This window comes from Phoxinus phoxinus, assembly GCF_949152265.1.
Source record: "Phoxinus phoxinus genome assembly, chromosome: 11".
Classification (NCBI taxonomy): Eukaryota; Metazoa; Chordata; class Actinopteri; order Cypriniformes; family Leuciscidae; genus Phoxinus; species Phoxinus phoxinus.
This window is the reverse complement of record NC_136886.1, coordinates 35,031,268-35,052,878: the sequence shown is the minus strand read 5'-3', so window position 1 is coordinate 35,052,878 and position 21,611 is coordinate 35,031,268. Positions and strand designations below refer to the sequence as shown.

General features: G+C 43.3%; 2 protein-coding genes across 5 annotated transcripts; both read left to right on the top strand.

Annotated features, from left to right (window-relative positions):
* Positions 1-74: 74 nt before the first annotated feature.
* Positions 75-2,527, top strand: bglapl (bone gamma-carboxyglutamate (gla) protein, like). The gene is made up of 4 exons (XM_079628980.1): positions 75-266; positions 342-605; positions 687-795; positions 1,962-2,527. The coding sequence occupies exons 1-4, from the start codon at positions 206-208 to the stop codon at positions 2,062-2,064; spliced, it is 537 nt and encodes a 178-aa protein (XP_079485106.1). The 5' UTR covers positions 75-205; the 3' UTR covers positions 2,065-2,527.
* Positions 2,528-2,586: 59 nt separating this feature from the next.
* Positions 2,587-19,951, top strand: LOC307006344 (target of Myb1 membrane trafficking protein). 4 transcript variants are annotated; one of them, XM_079627222.1, is made up of 16 exons: positions 2,587-2,755; positions 4,902-4,986; positions 6,806-6,884; positions 7,404-7,553; positions 11,736-11,870; positions 12,786-12,923; positions 13,418-13,534; positions 13,636-13,769; positions 13,878-13,932; positions 14,802-14,922; positions 15,214-15,283; positions 15,376-15,451; positions 15,545-15,598; positions 17,565-17,624; positions 19,326-19,362; positions 19,463-19,951. In XM_079627222.1, exons 1-16 carry the CDS (start codon positions 2,704-2,706, stop codon positions 19,603-19,605), a joined length of 1,506 nt encoding a protein of 501 aa, XP_079483348.1. In that variant the 5' UTR covers positions 2,587-2,703; the 3' UTR covers positions 19,606-19,951. The 4 variants fall into 4 exon arrangements, with proteins under 4 accessions (XP_079483348.1, XP_079483350.1, XP_079483347.1 ...); XM_079627221.1 differs by having other exon boundaries at positions 2,626-2,755; positions 12,744-12,923; XM_079627224.1 differs by lacking the exon at positions 15,545-15,598.
* Positions 19,952-21,611: the final 1,660 nt, after the last annotated feature.

The window sequence follows — 21,611 nt, the reverse complement described above, 5'->3', positions numbered from 1 at the left end:
TGTGTGTGTGTGTGTGTGTGTGTGTGTTGTTATTGGAATGCAGAAAGGGGCAAGGACGTTACTCGATTCTCAAACCAATCACAAACTCTAGCCGCCGTGTGTGTGGGTGACGGTGAGAGTATAAACACACCGGCGACCGGACGGGTGACAGACACAGAAGAACCGAACGCCATCGACTGAGAGAAGAACCGAGACCTGAGCAAGCATGAAGACTCTGGGGCTCCTGTCTGTCTGCGCTCTGCTGTCTGTCTGCACGTCTACGGGAGGTGAGACTCGCTCTTCATGCCTCGAGGAGCTGTTGTGTAGGTGAGCCCTTAACAGTGTGTTCTGTGTGTGTCTAGTGTACACAGAGCCTGAACCGGCAGAGGTGGTGGTTCCTCCATCCGTATCTCCCACTGAAACTGCCTCTTCATCAGCATCATCATCCTCGTCTTCATCTTCATCTTCCTCTGAGTCCAATTCTGCATCCGACTCCACGTCCGACTCCACGTCCGACTCCACATCCGACTCCACGTCCGACTCCACGTCTGATTCTGCCTCAGATTCTTCCTCTTCCTCTTCCTCTTCCTCTTCCTCGTCTGAATCAAACTCTGTCAGCGCTGAAGGTGAGAATAGCCCGTCTCGTGTCTGTCTGTGTTCATTATTCAGTGAGTTTGGTGAAGTAAACGTGTTTTGTGTGTTTCCAGGCACGCCTGCCCCTCATGTGCTGCTGAAGAGAGACGTGGCGGCTTCACTTCTGAGACGCCGGAGAGCAGCAACACCGGCGGCCGATCTGAGTCTTCAACAGCTGGAGAGGTGAATCACACACACACACACACACACACACACACACACACACACACACACACGCACACACACATGCACACACACACACACACACACATGGACAGACGGACACATGCACAAACACACACACGCACATGCACTCGGAATCATGCGCACACACACACACACACAGACAGATGGACACACACACACACGGACAGACAGACACATGCACACACACACACACGTACACATAGACACACATACACGCACTAGGAATCATGCACACACACACACACACACATAGACAGATGGACAACCACACACGTACACACGGACAGACGGACTTATGCACACACACACACACACACGGACACATGCACACTGACACACACGCACACGCACTCGGAATCATGCACACACACACAGACAGATGGACGCACACACAGAGAGACAGATGGACACACACACGTGCACACACACACACACACACGGACAGACGGACACATGCACACACACACACACGTGCACACACACGGACACATGCACACACAAACGGACACACACACACGTGAACACACACACACACATAAATTCCACAAGTAGGTGGCGACACATGACTGTTTCTGTAAGAGAATTATTTGAATCATTCGTTGAACAGATTTGTTTAAAAATATTGAATCATTTAGGAACAAAACCAGTGAGTCATTGATTGATTGATTCATTCAATCGATTCCTTCAAAAACATGATGTTGATTTTGAAACTGCACACTAGTATACGACAACTTTAACCATATCTTTCTAAGGCAGAAATAGTAAGAGTAGAGTGCTCGTCTGTGGGTCAGAATAATTTGTGAACGACACAAGTGACGGATTCTTAAACCGGTTCGTTTAAAAACATGAAAAACAGAGTCATTGAATCATTCAATCATTCATTCTGAAACTAACGGAAACATTTTTTCTGTCTTTGTTTAGAATTATAATGTTATACTTGTTACATTCCCATGTGTGCAAAATTATAACATGGAATGTTCCTTAACGTTCAGAGGACAACATTTTAATAACTTAATGGGAATGAAAGCGAGAGCATATTTTGTTTGCTGACTCTGATCACATTATCTGATTGTTCATAACTGCTGCTGAAGAAAAGTGTGTGTTGTGGTTCTCACGTGATGTTTCTGTCGTTCTGTCCTCAGTCTGCGCGAGGTGTGTGAAGTGAATCTGGCCTGCGAACACATGGCAGAGACGGCTGGCATCGTGGCGGCGTATACTGCTTATTATGGACCAATCCCATACTAACACACACACACACACACACACACACACTCACTCACTCACTCAATCTCTCCACTGACTTCTGATGCTTTCTGGCTGATTTGTTTTACCCTAACCCCCTTTTTGTGTGTGTTTTACGCCTGCCATGCAACTTAATGTAGATGATTTTCATGTTTTGCTGTCACAATTCCTCATATTTTAGTGATTGAGACATGAGTGCAATTAGACTCTGTGTTATTGAAGTGTGTTAAACTCCTTTATATTATTATGCATATGTATAGAAGAAAATCATAGTTAGGATAGCTTAATTAAAAAGATTTCAGTAGTGGATCATGTTAGTGTTGTGAATCAAAGGTGCTAAGTTCTGTTTATAAAACACGTTCATTTGACATGCTGTTGACATTTTTGTCAATAATACTTTATTTTTTGTGTGCACATAATACTTGTATGGAGCGTATACTGTAATAAAAAATATATAATAATATTGACAGATTGTTTCCTTTGTTATGATTTTAATTTAAAACCGATGACACTTCATTTTGACATTCGCTCTGATATCGATCGATCGCACATTCGCACTTCCTTCACATGAGCGCGCGTTCATGGTTCAGTCTGACGTGAGCGCGCCGCGTCACTCACACACACACACATTTTACCTCACAGATGGAGTTTCTCATCGGCAGCGCGTTTTCGTCTCCGGTCGGACAGCGGATCCGTAAGTGTTGTACAGTAATAATATATCGTTTGGACTCTGTGCTGGAGTCGCTTAATAACTTTTTAAGTGGCGCGCGCGTGACGCGCGGAGTGATCAGGCGCATAGAAACTCTGAACCGAGTGATGCGTGACAACTAGGGCGTAAGATTATCAATATAGAAGAGTGAAGTGATCCTGTCAGCTATTCAGATTGAAAGTGTCAGTGTGATGAAGTCAGGCTGGTGTTTAATTGGTGTCAGATGGGACTGTAGTTTCAGGAGTAATCATGGTGATGCCTGTATTTAAAACGGTGCAAAGTTCATTGTGCTGCAACTGTGTGTCAGAAAGCTTCGTTACTTTTTAACTAAATAATGACACTTCCTCTTTTCACTTTCTTCACAGTATTTTTTCTCGTTTTCACATTAATGTAACAAAAGCACCTCTGAAGAATGTGGTTAAAAGCAGCTGACAGTCACATGAACGAGAGAGAGAGAGAGAGAGTGTGTGTGTGTGTGTGTGTGTGTGTGTGTGTGTGTGTGTGAGGTCTCAGGGTGAAGCTCATGTTTGCTGTATTCACGTGGTTTGGATCAACTGAGGCAGAGAAATAGTTTACAAACTGAAATATATTCATTAAGATTTTTTTTTTTTGCAATGTGACATTATCAAGGTTCAAAAAATATTCAAGGTTAATTGTGAAACCTAATTTCTCTCTCTCCCTCTCTCTCTCTCTCTCTCTCTCTCTCTCTCTCTCTCTCTCTCTCTCATATGATAATAATCATAAATGTTTCTTGAGAATCAAATCATCATACTGATTTCTGGAGGATCATGTGACACTGAAGACTGGAGTAATGATGCTGAAAATTCAGCTTTGATCACAGGAATAAATTACACTTTACTATATATTTACATAGACAACTGCTGATTTACATTATAATAATATTTCACTTTTTTTTACTGTATTTATCAAATAAATGCAGCATTGGTGAAAAGAAGAGGATTCTTTTAAATCATAAAAAAAATGTATTCCAAACTTCTGACTGCCTGTGCACAACCGTAAGCTATCTTCTGTGAATGTGCCGGACTTAAAATGTAAATAACTTGAGGAATAGCAGAAGTGCAGTAAATGGTAAACCTACTTTGTTCTATAAAACTAATGCATTTATGATTCGGATAATACAATAAAATAATATGATGGCAAATTCCAGTTCGCAGTATCAAGCAGCGACTATACAGCTAGCATACCTGGAAGCGAACGAGACCAATGCCTTTAAAGTTACAAATGCCTGCACTTCAGTTTCATTAAAACTAAGGTTGAATCTGTCAGTATTAAAGGCAGTGTTGGGGAAAGTTACTTTTAAAAGAATGCATTACAATATTGCGTAACTCCCTTAAAAAGTAACTAATTGCATTACTTAGTTACTTTTTAGAAAAGTAATGCGTTACGTTACTTTTGCGTTACTTTTTTCCCCACCTGGGCTGGGCTTGTTTTTTTTATAACACAAACGTTCTATTTTTGGGCAAATGTAAAGACCCGTTCACACCAAAAGTGAAATAATAATCCTCCGGCTGAAGGACATGTGTACCGTAGAGGAAAGCAAACCTTTCTATCTATCTATAGTCATTTCTGCTTATTAAACTGAATCATCGAAGGTCAGAAGCAAGTACATTGGTCAATAAAGTGAGATTAAATGTATGTTTTATGTAACATATTTAGTTATTGGAGGTTTGCATATATTCTGATTCTGCATTTCACTGATTTTATTCATTTTAAAGGAATATTGAATATTTTTTTGTGCAAGTGAGATGCTCACATTTAGTCTAGAACTACAATAAACATCATGTTCACACACACACACACACACGAGAGCTGTCAGTCAATAAATGGGAAAACAAAGTAACTTGTGCTACTTATTAGAAAAAGTAACAGTATTGCGTTACTTTACTAGTTACTTGAAAAAGTAATCTGATTACGTAACTCAAGTTACTTGTAATGCATTTCCCCAACACTGATTAAATGTCACATTTGTCCTGACATCATCTAGCTGAAAGCCCCAGTTTCACTCCTTAATAGACAATAAAAATGACATTTTGTAATTCTGGGGATTTTATTGAGCTACTTTGCCTTTTTCATATGAATGAAAGCTTTTCTCCGGGTGTTTGTGTGCCAGAGAAAGCCACCAGCGCTGCCCTGCAGACGGAGGACTGGAGCCTCAACCTGGAGATCTGTGACATCATCAACGAGACCGAAGACGGGTGCGACTCGCATCACTTCCTGTTATTACACCGCGCGTCCGGAAAGTGTTCGCGGCGCTTCACTTTTGCCACATTTTGTTATGTTAAAGGCTCATTCCAAAATGGATTAAATTCATTATTTCCCTCAAAATTCGACCAATAATACTCCGCCCACTGCCAGTTCAGCCAATAGTATTTCGACACCCGGGATTCCATTTGGCGGGAAACAGTGTATTGCAGCCATGGAAACGAGCAAACAAACTGGGTCAGAGATAGCAGATTCCACACATTCTAAAAAGCCTCGATATCCATCTAAATATCTCTATGAACGAGAGCATATTAAAACGCGAATAAATCAACTCATAAACTTACACCGTGTGCTAACTACACGCGTCGCGCGATAAAATGCGTCTTTTCCATGTTAATCAGAGTTTTTGTCCTATCCAGCCGCGACACGCTACGACTGTATTTTAGAAACGGTTTCTATTTTTCTGTGACGTCGCGCTGAAACAACAAACACAAAGTGTGGTAATGTTAAACTCAGGCGCTGTTTAGGCACTTTATTTAATGTCTCTCTGGGGCTGTGCACTCGCCACGAGACTCCACCCACACACTGTTCTGATTGGCTGTGCACTCGCCACGAGACTCCGCCCACACACTGTTCTGATTGGCTGTGCACTCGCCACGAGACTCCACCCACACACTGTTCTGATTGGCTGTGCACTCGCCACGAGACTCCGCCCACACGCTGTTCTGATTGGCTGTGCACTCGCCGCGAGACTCCGCCCACACGCTGCTCTGATTGGCTGTGCACTCGCCACGAGACTCCGCCCACACACTGTTCTGATTGGCTGTGCACTCGCCACGAGACTCCACCCACACACTGCTCTGATTGGCTGTGCACTCGCCACGAGACTCCGCCCACACACTGTTCTGATTGGCTGTGCACTCGCCACGAGACTCCGCCCACACACTGTTCTGATTGGCTGTGCACTCGCCACGACACTCCACCCACACGCTGCTCTGATTGGCTGTGTACTCACCGCGAGACTCCGCCCACACGCTGTTCTGATTGGCTGTGCACTCGCCGCGAGACTCCGCCCACACACTGCTCTGATTGGCTGTGCACTCACCGTGAGACTCCGCCCACACGCTGTTCTGATTGGCTGTGCACTCACAGCGAGACTCCGCCCACACGTTGTTCTGATTGGCTGTGCTCTCGCTGCGAGACTCCGCCCAGCAATGTTCTGATTTGCTGTGTACTCGCCGCGAGACTCCGCCCACACGCTGTTCTGATTTGCTGTGTACTCGCCGCGAGACTCCGCCCACACGCTGTTCTGATTGGCTGTGGGTTTTGACTGATTTTTACACATCTCGCAGTCGCGTATAGTGTGGACAGACAAATTATTTGTCGCTGGAATCTTATCGCATCGCGTCTGGTTAGGACACGGTGTTACAGTGTGTAAGAACTTGGACTACAGTACCGATTTACGACCACTAGCTGTCATTCTTACAAACTGCACCTTTAACAGTGCATGTCAGAGCACAAACCAAGCCATGAAGTCCAAGGAATTGTTCGTAGACCTCCGAGTCAGGATTGTATCATTTCAACCCAATGACTACAGTGGCCTCCATCATCTGGAAATGGACTCAGGACTCTTCCTAGAGCTGGCCGTTGTCATTATGGGGATTTTGAGGAAAAGAATGAATTTAATCCATTTTGGAATAAGGCTGTAACAAAAAAAATGTGGGGGAAAAAGTGAAGTGCGGTGAAGACTTTCCGGATGCCCTGTACTGACGTCTGTCTCCCTATCATCTGACTTTTTGTGTTGTTTTTCAGGCCCAAAGATGCAGCGAAGGCTTTAAAGAAGAGGATTGTGGGTAATAAGAACTTCAGGGAGGTGATGCTGGCTCTGACCGTGAGTGTCTGTTACATCACTTCCTCCACAGGAGCGAATCGCATGTGTGTCTCCTTCATCATAAGGCGGCTGCCGATGGGATCAATGTCCCGTCTAAAGTATTGCGGCCACGGATCAAAAAATAAGCGTGAATCAAAAATTACAAAATGTAAAAATATATTGCACAGAATGCAACATAATCAGAATAGCAAACAATGTGGTCACGGATCACAATACAATAAGTGTGAATCAAAAAATAACAAACATGAATAAAAACTTTAAACACATTCAAATTAATTTTGCTCAAAACTTGTGCTCTCTTATATTCTCTGCTCATATGACTCGTTTGTGTGCTTGTGCTGTTTTTCTCTCCGCTCTTCTTCCCACGTTCTGCGCTTGCTCTTCCAAACGCTGCAGTTCCAGTTTCATGTAAATGAGGGCGGGCTTAAGCGTCACCATTGGTCGACTGGCTCTAGATTGACAGCTCCTCCTCTAGCCAATCAACCGATGTTGATCCCGAACTGCCGGTGTGTGTTCCAGGTTCTGGAGGCGTGTGTGAAGAACTGCGGCCAGCGTTTCCATGTGTACGTCTGCACTAGAGAGTTTGTGGAGGGCGTCCTGGTCCGAGCGATCCTGCCCAAAAACAACCCGCCCATGATCCTCCACGACCGAGTGCTGAGCCTCATCCAGGTGCGTTTCTGCAGGTGTTCACTGGGTCGCGGCTTAAACTGCTTGAAGTACTGAAATGTTTGTCCTGGAAAAGCCTTGAAAACAGACATATTTATGAAGAAGTACTTCAATAGCGCTTGAATTATTGAAAGACAATATGGGCCGTATCTTGCACCCAGCGCAATTGACTTTGTACACGACGCATGTGTCATTCCTATTCTGCACCCGCGCACAGCGGACTCTTCCCTCCACAGACGCACGCCGGTAAATTAGGGAATGAACTTGCGCTCGGGGGGGCGGTTCAGTGTATAGAGGAGTGTGTTCCGGCGCAAACATTCCCTGGTGATATTCTGCAGTTTCAGAAAACAACTCCACCACTGACCAGGAGAAACCCAGTCTAAAGACAGCGGCGCCGCGCGTTAGTCATATGCTATTTTAAGAGCGCGTGCTTGGCCATTATGTAGCGAGTGCACAACACACACACTTTGATTCTCTAATCTAAACGGACGCAGCAGTTTTCATTTTTGCAAATCATACATTATTACAAGGAAACATATTAACACACGAGGGAAATCATTGTTGTGTCCGTGAAGATGTGAAAAAATAGGCATAAATCTAGATTACATTTTTACCCAAATTATTATACGCCTGTTTAACCGAAGCTAATGTGTGTGTGTTTCTCCATCATCCTCATACAATGTCACTTTTCTGTGTTTTACAGCGCTGACGAGAACGTCGGTCTCCTCGGCTGTGAACCGCTCCTGGCGTGCGCCGGCAAACCCGCCGTTATAATAGCGATCCGCCGTTATAATAGCGATCCGCCGTTATAATAGCGATCCGCCGTTATAATAGCGATCCGCCGTTATAATAGCGATCCGCCGTTATAATAGCGATCCGGCGTTATAATAGCGATCCGCCGTTATAATAGCGATCCGCCGTTATAATAGCGATCCACCGTTATAATAGCAATCCGCCGTTATAATAGCAATCCGCCGTTATAATAGCAATCCGCCGTTATAATAGCAATCCGCCGTTATAATAGCGATCCGCCGTTATAATAGCAATCCGCCGTTATAATAGCGATCCGCCGTTATAGTAGCAATCCGCCGTTATAATAGCAATCCGCCGTTATAATAGCAATCCGCCGTTATAATAGCGATCCGCCGTTATAATAGCGATCCGCCGTTATAATAGCGATCCGCCGTTATAATAGCAATCCACCGTTATAATAGCAATCCACCGTTATAATAGCGATCCGCCGTTATAATAGCGATCTGCCGTTATAATAGCAATCCGCCGTTATAATAGCGATCCGCCGTTATAGTAGCAATCCGCCGTTATAATAGCAATCCACCGTTATAATAGCAATCCGCCGTTATAATAGCGATCCGCCGTTATAATAGCAATCCGCCGTTATAATAGCGATCCGCCGTTATAGTAGCAATCCGCCGTTATAATAGCAATCCGCCGTTATAATAGCAATCCGCCGTTATAATAGCGATCCGCCGTTATAATAGCGATCCGCCGTTATAATAGCAATCCGCCGTTATAATAGCGATCCGCCGTTATAGTAGCAATCCGCCGTTATAATAGCAATCCACCGTTATAATAGCAATCCGCCGTTATAATAGCGATCCGCCGTTATAATAGCAATCCGCCGTTATAATAGCGATCCGCCGTTATAGTAGCAATCCGCCGTTATAATAGCAATCCGCCGTTATAATAGCGATCCGCCGTTATAATAGCGATCCGCCGTTATAGTAGCAATCCGCCGTTATAATAGCAATCCACCGTTATAATAGCAATCCGCCGTTATAATAGCGATCCGCCGTTATAATAGCAATCCGCCGTTATAATAGCGATCCGCCGTTATAGTAGCAATCCGCCGTTATAATAGCAATCCGCCGTTATAATAGCAATCCGCCGTTATAATAGCGATCCGCCGTTATAATAGCGATCCGCCGTTATAATAGCAATCCGCCGTTATAATAGCGATCCGCCGTTATAGTAGCAATCCGCCGTTATAATAGCAATCCACCGTTATAATAGCAATCCGCCGTTATAATAGCGATCCGCCGTTATAATAGCAATCCGCCGTTATAATAGCGATCCGCCGTTATAGTAGCAATCCGCCGTTATAATAGCAATCCGCCGTTATAATAGCAATCCGCCGTTATAATAGCGATCCGCCGTTATAATAGCGATCCGCCGTTATAATAGCAATCCGCCGTTATAATAGCGATCCGCCGTTATAATAGCGATCCGCCGTTATAGTAGCAATCCGCCGTTATAATAGCGATCCGCCATTATAATAGCAATCCGCCGTTATAATAGCGATCCGCCGTTATAGTAGCAATCCGCCGTTATAATAGCGATCCGCCGTTATAATAGCAATCCGCCGTTATAGTAGCAATCCGCCGTTATAATAGCGATCCGCCATTATAATAGCAATCCGCCGTTATAATAGCGATCCGCCGTTATAGTAGCAATCCGCCGTTATAATAGCGATCCGCCGTTATAATAGCAATCCGCCGTTATAGTAGCAATCCGCCGTTATAGTAGCAATCCGCCGTTATAATAGCGATCCGCCGTTATAGTAGCAATCCGCCGTTATAATAGCAATCCGCCGTTATAGTAGCAATCCGCCGTTATAGTAGCAATCCGCCGTTATAATAGCAATCCGCCGTTATAGTAGCAATCCGCCGTTATAATAGCGATCCGCCGTTATAGTAGCAATCCGCCGTTATAATAGCGATCCGCCGTTATAATAGCGATCCGCCGTTATAATAGCGATCCGCCGTTATAGTAGCAATCCGCCGTTATAATAGCGATCCGCCGTTATAATAGCGATCCGCCGTTATAATAGCGATCCGCCGTTATAATAGCGATCCGCCGTTATAATAGCGATCCGCCGTTATAATAGCGATCCGCCGTTATAATAGCGATCCGGCGTTATAATAGCAATCCGCCGTTATAATAGCGATCCGCCGTTATAATAGCGATCCGCCGTTATAGTAGCAATCCGCCGTTATAATAGCAATCCGCCGTTATAGTAGCAATCCGCCGTTATAATAGCGATCCGCCGTTATAATAGCAATCCGCCGTTATAATAGCGATCCGCCGTTATAGTAGCGATCCGCCGTTATAATAGCGATCCGCCGTTATAATAGCGATCCGCCGTTATAATAGCAATCCGCCGTTATAATAGCGATCCGCCGTTATAATAGCGATCCGCCGTTATAGTAGCAATCCGCCGTTATAATAGCGATCCGCCGTTATAATAGCAATCCGCCGTTATAATAGCAATCCGCCGTTATAATAGCAATCCGCCGTTATAATAGCGATCCGCCGTTATAATAGCGATCCGCCGTTATAATAGCGATCCGCCGTTATAATAGCGATCCGCCGTTATAATAGCGATCCGGCGTTATAATAGCGATCCGCCGTTATAATAGCGATCCGCCGTTATAATAGCAATCCGCCGTTATAATAGCGATCCGCCGTGGAACAAGCGCGCCGGCTCTTAAAGGGAATGTGAGAGGACGCTCTGATTGGTTTATTCCACGTTACGCCCAAACCACACCTATGAGTAATGAAGCGACTTCAGACCAACACATTTTAGATTTGCGTCGGGCGCAAGAGTCGTTTATCCCGCCGGTATAATATCCGAGATCCGCCCACAAAGTTACTTGCGTTTCGCGTTTGATACTTGCGTTTCAGATCGTCAAAATAGGGCCCAATATGTGAAATTAGTGTTTAATTTTATCGATCTTTTCACACATAATGAAGCGGCAGCCCGTCTGATATAGATATAGAGGCATTCCTCATGGTTATGAGTGTGATATTGCTCATAAATATCAGAGTATATGATCAGATTTCATTCTTCAGCTCAATCATATATTCATGGAAATAAATCAGTTTCAATAAAGAAAGCGATATCTCTGTCATAGTGTCCTCTCATGGTTACAGTTTCCAGTCGTTGCATCCGCTGCACTTTATTTGTTCCATTTAGTTTGATTCGTTTGTTTCTATACATCTATTTACCTTTTTTAGAATTTGAAAGATAATAAAGATATTGTTTGATAAGTGAGATCTCAGATTGAAAAGCATTGCTTGAAAAGTCCTTGAGTTTGCGTGTACAGTGTGTGTAGGGACCCTGTTGTGAATGCTGCCTCCGGTGACTAACGCTCCTCTGTGCTTCAGGCGTGGGCCGATGCCTTCAGGAACAGTCCGGCTCTGTCTGGAGTGGTGAGCGTGTATGAGGACTTGAGGCGGAGAGGCCTGGAGTTCCCCATGACGGATCTAGACTCTCTCTCTCCCATCCACACACCCAACCGGGTAAATCCCACATCCACCGTCGTGCTTGTGCGGGGTCAAACATTGCTTCTTTTATTCTTATCAGGAACGTTTTCCAGTCATAGATATTAAAGCTCCCCTATTATGTTATTTTTAAAGGTTCCTAATGTTGTTTTAGAGTCTCCTACATTAGTTTTAAATGCATCCAAGGTCAAAAAAACACTTTAATGTCCTCATAATCTCCACCGCAGCGTCAGCTCTTCTCTCTCAGTCTCTGAAATGCTTCGTTTGAAGATTCAGTTTCTCTAAACCCCGCCTCTCTGAGAGCTGCTCTGCTCTGATTGGTCAGAAAGCAAACGCTCATTATCATATCTGAATCTCAGCTCTTGATCACAGTGATACGAACAGTAACGGTGGCGTGGGTTTTACCGTGTCAATCTCAGACAGCATCTTCTCCACACGAACAACACGAACCGAACTCTTCCAGTCTCAGACACACTACAGTGTTTGAGGGCGGAGCTAAGAGACGCTGTTCAGCCAATCAAGACCTTTATGCAAATCAAACAAAGGTTCAGCAGGAAGTGAGACTGAATTACTGACGACTCGTTTAAGTTCGGAATCACTTTTTTTCTTTTGGAAAACAATAACTAATTATCTGCACTCTGATCTTTAAAACTTTGCAGAGCTTTTACTTTCAAACCAGCTTTATTACACACTACATGAAAGGTATTATCCCAAAAAGCATAATAGGGGCACTTTAATAAACAGTCTAGTAGTTTTCTATAGTGAATATATAGAAGAGGAGCGTAAACATTCTACTAAACGTCTTCTTTTGTGCTTCAGTGAACAAATAATGTTGGAACGACGTGAGACAGAATTATTATTATATGTTGTAAACTAGCTGTCGTTTAACAGCTGTGTGATGAACTCCAGTTCCTCTCTACTCTTCATCATCAGAGTATTCCAGAGAACGGGACGTCTCCCTCACGCGTGTCTCCGTCCGCCTCCAGGACACACACTAACTCGTCACCAGCGGCACACACTCCTCAGTGTGTCCCATCCAACGGTCACCTGACCCCCGTTTCATCTGAGGAGGTACAAACACTCGAGCTCAGCAGCGGGAGACTCATCAGTCGACATCAAACTGAAGGGGTTGAAGGTCAGGGGTTTGGGGTGCTCGGGGGTTAAAGGTCAGGGGTGCTCAGGGGTTAAAGGTCAAGGGTTTGGGGTGCTCAGGGGTTAAAGGTCAGGGGTTTGGGGTGCACAGGGGTTAAAGGTCAGGGGTTTGGGGTGCACAGGGGTTTGGGGTGCTCGGGGGTTAAAGGTCAGGGGTTTGGGGTGCACAGGGGTTTGGGGTGCACAGGGGTTTGGGGTGCACAGGGGTTTGGGGTGCACAGGGGTTAAAGGTCAGGGGTTTGGGGTGCACAGGGGTTTGGGGTGCTCGGGGGTTAAAGGTCAGGGGTTTGGGGTGCTCTGGGGTTGAAGGTCAGGGGTTTGGGGTGCTCAGGGGATTAAAGGTCAGGGGTTTGGGGTGCACAGGGGTTAAAGGTGCTCAGTATTTGTGTGTGTGTTCTGACTGGTTTCTCCAGAAGCAGAAGCTGAGATCTGAACTGGATCTGGTCAAAGGAAATCTGACCGTCATCACTGAGATGTTGAATCACGTCAAACCTGGAGAAACTTCAGCATCCGACGCAGAACTGCTGCAGGTGTGTGTGTGTGTGTGTGTGTTAGCCTGCGTTTTAGTAGTCGTGTTTTGATCATGACTAACCTTAGTAATGTGTGTGCGTGTGCGTGTGTGTGTGAGCAGCAGCTGTATTCGGTGTGTAAGCAGATGCAGCTGAGGGTTGTAGAGTTGATTCCTAATCTATCAGAGGACGAGATGATCGGAGAACTTCTGCTGATCAACGATGATCTCAACAATGCGTTCATCCGCTATGAGAGGTGTGGCACACACACACACACACACAAACACACACACACACACACGTGACGCTCCAGTGCAGGAGAGTCTAATATCTCTAATAAATTTCTCTCTCTCTGTGGTTGAAGGTTTGATCGGTTGAACAGCACAGAAGTCAACACAGAAGAACAGCAGGAATCACAGGTAAGTCTTTATCTGCTTTATCCGACACACACACACACACACACACACACACACACACACACACACACACACACACACACACATATTATATATATATAAATTATATTAAAATGAATGTGAGAGAGTTTCCTCTAGTGGAAGCGTTTGGTACTGCAGCTGAACACACTCACTGAACGCTCATTTACTGAGATATCAGCCTCAGATTTGGAACACGACTTGTTTAGATTTATGCCTTAGATTGTCTTCAAGTTTTAGAGTAAAAACGTTTTTTGGAAAATATATATTTCATATAAAAATTTACATTTTTATTTCTGTGCATATTTCATAACAATAAATGTAACATTTTAGAACTTTTTTCAAGTTCACTTTGTGAAAAAAATTACTTTAGTAAAAATCCCCTAAAAATATTAAATAAAAAATAAAATATATTACTATTAAATCATTGAAATTAAAAAAATTATTTGGTAATTTTTGACCGACACACAACAGTACCGGAGGGATATATATATATCCTGCAAGCTCTTTTTGCACGATTTTTGCCCTGAGCTTACTTTAAAACATGTTGAGATAATGCAAGCGTATGGCTTCAACAAAAGCATAAACCATCGACCAACAACCTTGAGCTCACAGTAGCCCTGTTTATAAAGGTTAAAATAATATAATCTAGAGAAAATTAATGGAATTTTATCTTCCAACTTCATTTGGACCAATGAGAATTGACGGTGGGCGGAGCTACTCAGCCCATCTGCACAGAAATATAAATATCTTGCCAATGCAGCTTTACAACAACATCTATAAAGATCGTTTGTAATTTCATGATTTTATATTGATATTTATCCATATATCTACACAATGATTTATGTGACCAGACTGAGAATGGAAACCTTATTGACCTCAGCCCTGAGTCTCCGGCATCACCCAATCAGAACACTCCCCCAGCTGTCAATCAACACGAGCCCCGCCCTCCACCCGACAGCACAAACCGCCCAGGTGAGAGAGATCCAGTTCTGTGGTTTCATTAGTGTAGAGACCTGGACGTAACGTGTGTGTGTGTGTGTGTGTGTGTGTGTGTGTGTGTGTGTGTGTGTGTGTGTGTGTGTGTGTGTGTGTGTGTGTGTGTGTGTGTGTGTGTGTGTGTGTGTGTGTGTGTGTGTGTGTGTGTGTGTGTGTGTGTGTTTGTGTGTGTGTGTCTGTGTGTCTGTGTCTGTGTCTGTGTCTGTGTGTGTGTGTGTGTGTGTGTGTGTGTGTGTGTGTGTGTGTGTGTGTGTGTGTGTGTCTCAGCGCCTGAAGACGAGGAGTTTGACATGTTTGCTCAGACGAGGTGCAGCTCTCTGGCCGAACAGAGGAAGAGGTTTGTGTTCGACACACTTCATCTGAAGATACATGTGAAGTGAGATGTGTGTGTGTGATGATGCTGTGATGTGTGTGTGTGTGTGTGTTTAGTGTTCGGTACGAGGACCCGGGAGCAGTGGAGGGTCTGGCTGAAGCTCTGGACACGCGGCTGCAGGTGACGGCAGGGGTCAGTACACACACACACACACACACACACACACACATACGATCACACGTGTACAGTAGTGTCTGACATGCAGGAGTGTGTTTGTGTGTGAAGGACGGCGAGAGCGACTGGGTCCGTCAGTCTCAGTGGATTTACAGTGAGGGTCTGGTGGGTTTCAGAGCCGCCGCTGCAAAGATCAGCACTAACACACCGAACACTACACAACACACACACCAGGACTGGATGAGCCTGTCACGATCAGGAATTTTGTGCTGACGATTAATTGCCATAAAAATAATAATTTTGTTCATGTCACTTACAGTGTAAGCGTAATTCGTGAATCATATATAATAATAATAAAAAGTGTAAAATAGGCAGTCCCTCCAGAAAAACTCAGAGTTTTTTAGTGATTGTTGCAGGCAAAAATCCTTGATTATGCGGCACGTTTTCTTAAAAAATGCGATGGAATATGCGGGATATTTATGCAATTTTATGCGATGAAATTGCGGGAACTTTCAAAAACTGCAGTTTGATGAAAAAGAGAAAAACATTTTTTTTCCCCAACACCCTATTCACTTGGCTACTACTTTAATGTAAAGAGTCATTTCTTATTACTTCCTATGATAAGCAAGCATACTACCTCACATAAAGTGCTGGGAATATTTAAGTTCTCATCTTGTTTTATTTCAGACCTTAATAAACACATGGCTCAAACTTACAAAACATTGATGAGTCGAACAAGTTCTGTAGCTTTACAAAATGAATATGCTACAACTTCTGTAAAAATTACAAAGTGGCAAAGTGGTTGTCCAGCGTGGACTTCCGCCTGTGGTCCGACACACAGTTGCACGGAGTACAATATAATCTGCACACTGTCATGCAACACACTGGGAAACTGCTTTGCGCGGTCTTTTGCACTTATGTTTGTTGGCAAATGAGAATGATTTGCGAGCTTCATCATGGTTTCATCAGCATTACGGGGTTTGCAGCTTTTCAATGATGTTGCGCAATTACGTCACTTCATAACGTTCCCATGGCAACAGGGCAAATGGCTGCGCTTGTGTGAAGTAAACGCAACATTTTTCAACTTTCTGCTAAGATATATGTGACTTTTTGCAACGAAAATGCGGGGATTATGAAATCATGCAAGCCCGCATATTTTGCGCGCGGAAATCTGCAATTGATGTGGCGAAAGTGCGGCGTATTTAAAAAAAAAGCCCCCTGCATAAATATGCGGACTTTAGCTGATTTTGCATTAAATCATGCGATCGCATAATCGCGTTTTTCTGGAGGGACTGAATAGGCCTAAATTATTTACTTTAATGCGTTGAAAATTAATATTAATTAATATAATATATATATATAATGCAGTCTGATTCGTGGAAGCTTATTTCTGCCACAGAATAAAAAATTAAAAAGGTAATTACGACTTTTTTATCTCACAATTCTGACTTTTTCCCTCAGAATTGCTTGATTTAAAGATGCAATTGTGAGTTATTAAGTCAGAATTGTCAGAAAAAAACTTTATAACTCGTAATTCTGACTTTATATCACGCAATTTTGAGGGGGAAAAAGTCTGAATTGTGAGATGAAAAGTCCCAATTATCTTTTCAATGATACCGTGGCAGAAACAAGCTTCAAAATATCTTTGTGCACTTTATAACTGTGCTTTTTAATATTTATTTCTATACCGGAACAGGAGACTCGCACAATATCATGCATTTGATGCCATTTCTTTCAGAGTTTAAATGTCCCTTATTCGGATGGTAAAATGTGATTGAAATTGAATCTGTGCAATAATTGCGGTTATCTCCAATAATTGTGATTACATCAAATAATGATGATTAATCAGTAATCGCGAGGCATATTCGTGGGTCAGGTGATGGTTGGCCGTTGTCTGTGTGATTTGCATGTGCTGACAGATGAAGGGAAACTTTCCAATCATCTCTAATGGATCAGTATCACACACACACCGGTGATCAGTATCACACACACACCGGTGATCAGTATCACACACACACCGGTGATCAGTATCACACACACACCGGTGATCAGTATCACACACACACCGGTGATCAATACATGACACACTGAGATCTTGTGAGGAACGTTTGTGTTGTTCTGTGTCCGTCAGGCTCCGGCTCCACGCAGCTCCGCCATGGATGACATCGAGAGGTGGTTGAGTGCAGAGATGGTAAAGAGAGATGTGTTTTTACTCTGTGTGTGTGTGTGTGTGTGTGTGTGTGTGTGTGTGTGTGTGTGTGTGTGTGTGTGTGTGTGTGTGTGTAATGCTGGAGGCACAGCACACACTGATGAGGATCTATTGTGCTTTTCAACCAAGCTGACCTTCCGTCTCTCTCTTGTATCAACACTGAGAGATTAACCTGCAGTTCCTCCACTGGCCACTAGAGGCCGGCTGCAGAAGAGACTCCGTCCCATAGACCCGCATGTTAAAATGCCCAACTTTACAGCAGAAAAAAACATGTTTACAGTCTGGTGCAGAAAGTGGTTCTGGTCTATACAGCTAATGTTGCCCTTCATGACGACTGTGAGGGGGTGAATATTTTTATAACTCATCCGTTTAAATTATATTAAGCCTTAAAGTTCTGCATAAGGGCGTGGCCACTTGAGTGACAGGTGGATTGTCACTACTAGCCGTTTGTCTGCTGTGTGTTAGAGTCACATGACCTCAGCTAATCCGCCTCGCTGCACATTGTCGTTTATCCGGGAGTGACGCGCGGCCAAGATGGCGACGGCCGGCTCCGCCCACTTTGGGCTTCAAAAACACTCTTCAGAAACACTACGGGTGACGTCACGCCCATATTTTTTTACAGTCTATGTTTTTAATTCTTTCTTTAGTGTGTAATGTTTTTCAAACAGCACAAAGTCCCTCCAGCAGGAGTTCTCCTCTACATCAGTGTCAGTGTTTCTGAACTCCTGAAACGCCTCCACTGTAGTCTCGAGTTTCTTCGGGGAACCAACACGTCACAATATTCCTCATTATAATAAGTAATACGCAGACTAAAGGGGCGGGGCCTGGTTGAGTTAGTTAGTAGTGTGTTAAACTGGCGGTTATGGTAAGGGGCGGGACATTTCCCAAACACACTCGAAGCGCTCGACCAATCACAACACACTGCTCAAGCCGACCAATCAGAGCACAGTGTGCTTTTCAGAAGGAGGGGCTTCATAGAGACAGGAAGTAAACAGAGCTTTACTGACAGACTGGGAAGAGCGGAGCCGCAACACTGGAGAATATGAGGAGAATAATCAACAATTAAGCAGGAGAACATGTTCTAGTCGAGCCTGAACTACAGCAAGAGTTTGCTTGACCTTCCACATCAGCCGTGATTTATTTATCTCTCCTGACACCATTTTTTGCCATACAAAATACAAAAAAAAAAAGCAAAGTAATTATTAGACGTAAATGGACACCGCACTGCAAAACAATGCTTTTTTTTAAGATAAAATTACATTAGAAATTGTTTTCTGAAAAAAAAAATCTTAAGTGAGTTTTTTCTTAAAACAAGCATGATAATTAAAATTACATAAGATGTGACAAGTAAAATGATCTGCCAATGGGGTAAGAAAAATTATCAAATGGAAAACAATATTAATTTTCTTACTCCACTGGCAGATAATTTTACTTGTCACATCTTATGTAATTTTAATTATCTAGTAAATGCTTCTTGATTTAAGAATTGTTAGATATTTGGACTGGAAACAAGACAAAAATACTGAGTAAAAAGCATTTTTGCAGTGCATTCACACGCAACTTATTGTAGCATTAACTACTGGCCGAACTGTTCATCATGAAATAATGCCTTTCGTCTCCATTTCATTGTAAAACTGATAAACTGCTGGTATTCCCTCTAAACGTGCTGATGATGTTTTTCAGCCGGACGTTGATGACAGTGAGGGTGTGACCAGTGAAGGTGAGAGTCTGAGCTGACGTTTACTGCTCACACACACACACACACACACACACTGTAAGTCATCCGTCATGTTTTCTGCTCTCCCTCTCCTCGCTGACAGAGTTTGATAAGTTTTTAGCAGGCAGAGCTGAAGCTGCAGATCATCTTCCCGCGATGAATAACGTCCCGTCTGCCGGCGTCGTTCACTCGAGCCCTCCACAGGCGACGCAGGAGCAGAGCCACGAGCAGATCTTCACGCTCTGAGAGCATCACACAGGAAGTCCTGAACGCATCACTTCCTGTGCTCAAATCCTCACGCCCATGGCCGAAGACTCCCTTATCTTCATTTCACTTTAATACTGAATTTGGCCTTTTGTGTGTGTGTGTGTGTGTGTGTGTGTGTGTGTGTGTGTGTGTGTGTGTGTGAGTGAACCTTTGGAGCATTCATAAAAACAACCAATAAGCTGTTTTTTTTGCCTTTGTAAGTTAATTTGTATTAACGTGCATATTCACTGAGTGTAAAAAGCATTAATTTATGTTGTAAATGAACCACGATGATAAGAATGACTCGCCTCACCTCTGACTGAATAAACTGACACTATAATATTCATGTTTGTTTCAGATCGTGTGGTTTGTGTGATGGTTGTTAAGATGTTTCTGCAAGTGTGTTCATGATTGAATTTCTCACTTAAAACGTAAAAAAAGCAGCCAAACCAGTGCGCCTTGTTTGAGTTTCATCGCTCAAGGGATAGTTCTCAAAAATTACTCAATTCTAGCATAATTTGCGTTTCGAAGGGATGTGGGTGTTGAATACGTGATGGATGGAGAATCAGATTAAAGTCACCATGAAAATAAAAATATTTTTTTTTTAATAAAATATTGCAGTATTTATTAAGGCTAAGTGATTTATCCGTCCACATGTGCCCTCGTAATAATTTACAAATGTTTTAATAACTTAACTAAACTTTTTAAGTCCACACCACAACTATAACAATGGCACAGAGGAGCTAACAGAAATATGTTCTAAAGACGTTTAGCTAATGCTATTTCTGAATGTTCTCTGAACGTTCAAACGATTTTAAACGTTAAAAACAATGTGGTTGTGCGAATGTCATTGGAACAACTATTTTGCTGACATCGTGGGAACGTTACGTTAACTCTGAACGTTCTGAAACAAGTTAGTAGGCTAACGTAAAAAAAGGGTAGCCGAACGTCCAACATTTTTTTTTTTTTAAGTTCTGTGAATTATGTAGCCTATAAATAATCTTTTGTAATATTTTGAGAACATTAGACCAGATAACTAACGAACGTTCAGTTTATTACTTTGTGAAAACCTTGCCAGAGTGTTAGTTAGCTAAAGCTCCGAGAACGTTCCCTGTCAGCTGACTTCCTATCCTTGAAATCACTTTCAAAACGATTTTTACCAACAATAAAAACATGGACAGCCAATCAAAATCCATCCGGCTTTAAAGAGATTGACTATTTAGTGACAAAAGCGCACAGTGATTGTTTTTCATAAACACTTTTTGTAATTCTGATTGAAACTCACATCCTGATAGCAATAGAACTGGTTTGAATATTAAAAAATTTACATTCTTCTGTGGAAGTCTCAGGACCAAAAAATGTTGGTCCAATGATGCAAAGTCCTGCCCGCCTGTGTTCATACCCTCGCGGCGCAGACATCACACGTCATCAGCGCGTTTGCACACCCTAACCCTAACCCTAGCCTACAAATATTTTGTTCTAATGGCACACGTAATAATCTCAGGGTTTACTGGGTTTTACACGATTATTTTTTGTATTGGTGGTGGTATACTAAAATAAACATTGTCACGTGCTTATCTTTCTTCTTCTCACCGATTCCTGATGATTTATGGGCCTTTCACACAGGACGCGGTATGCGCGGCGCTTGCCGCTGGGTTCAGCGTTGCCCTTCAGATACAACGCGATTTGCGCTGCGCTGCGCTATGGCGTAGGCGGAGTTTTAAAACTTTTAGCGGGAGCTCTATTGTCTGTTGTTCCTCCTTTCGGTCAGCAGCAAACATGTATCTGTCCCGTTGCATTTCCGTGCATACGATGTCTTAATATAATTTACTTTCATCCATTTTGATTTCCGTGCTTGTTTGGATCCCCCGATTCTATTGGCCGCGCTGGTAATCGTCACAGAGCGCAGCGGCAAAAGTTGAACTATTTTGAACTTTGACCGCGGCGTGCGCGTGAGCACGCCAATGATGCGCACCGCTGCGCTTGCGCTTTGCTCGACGCACAAA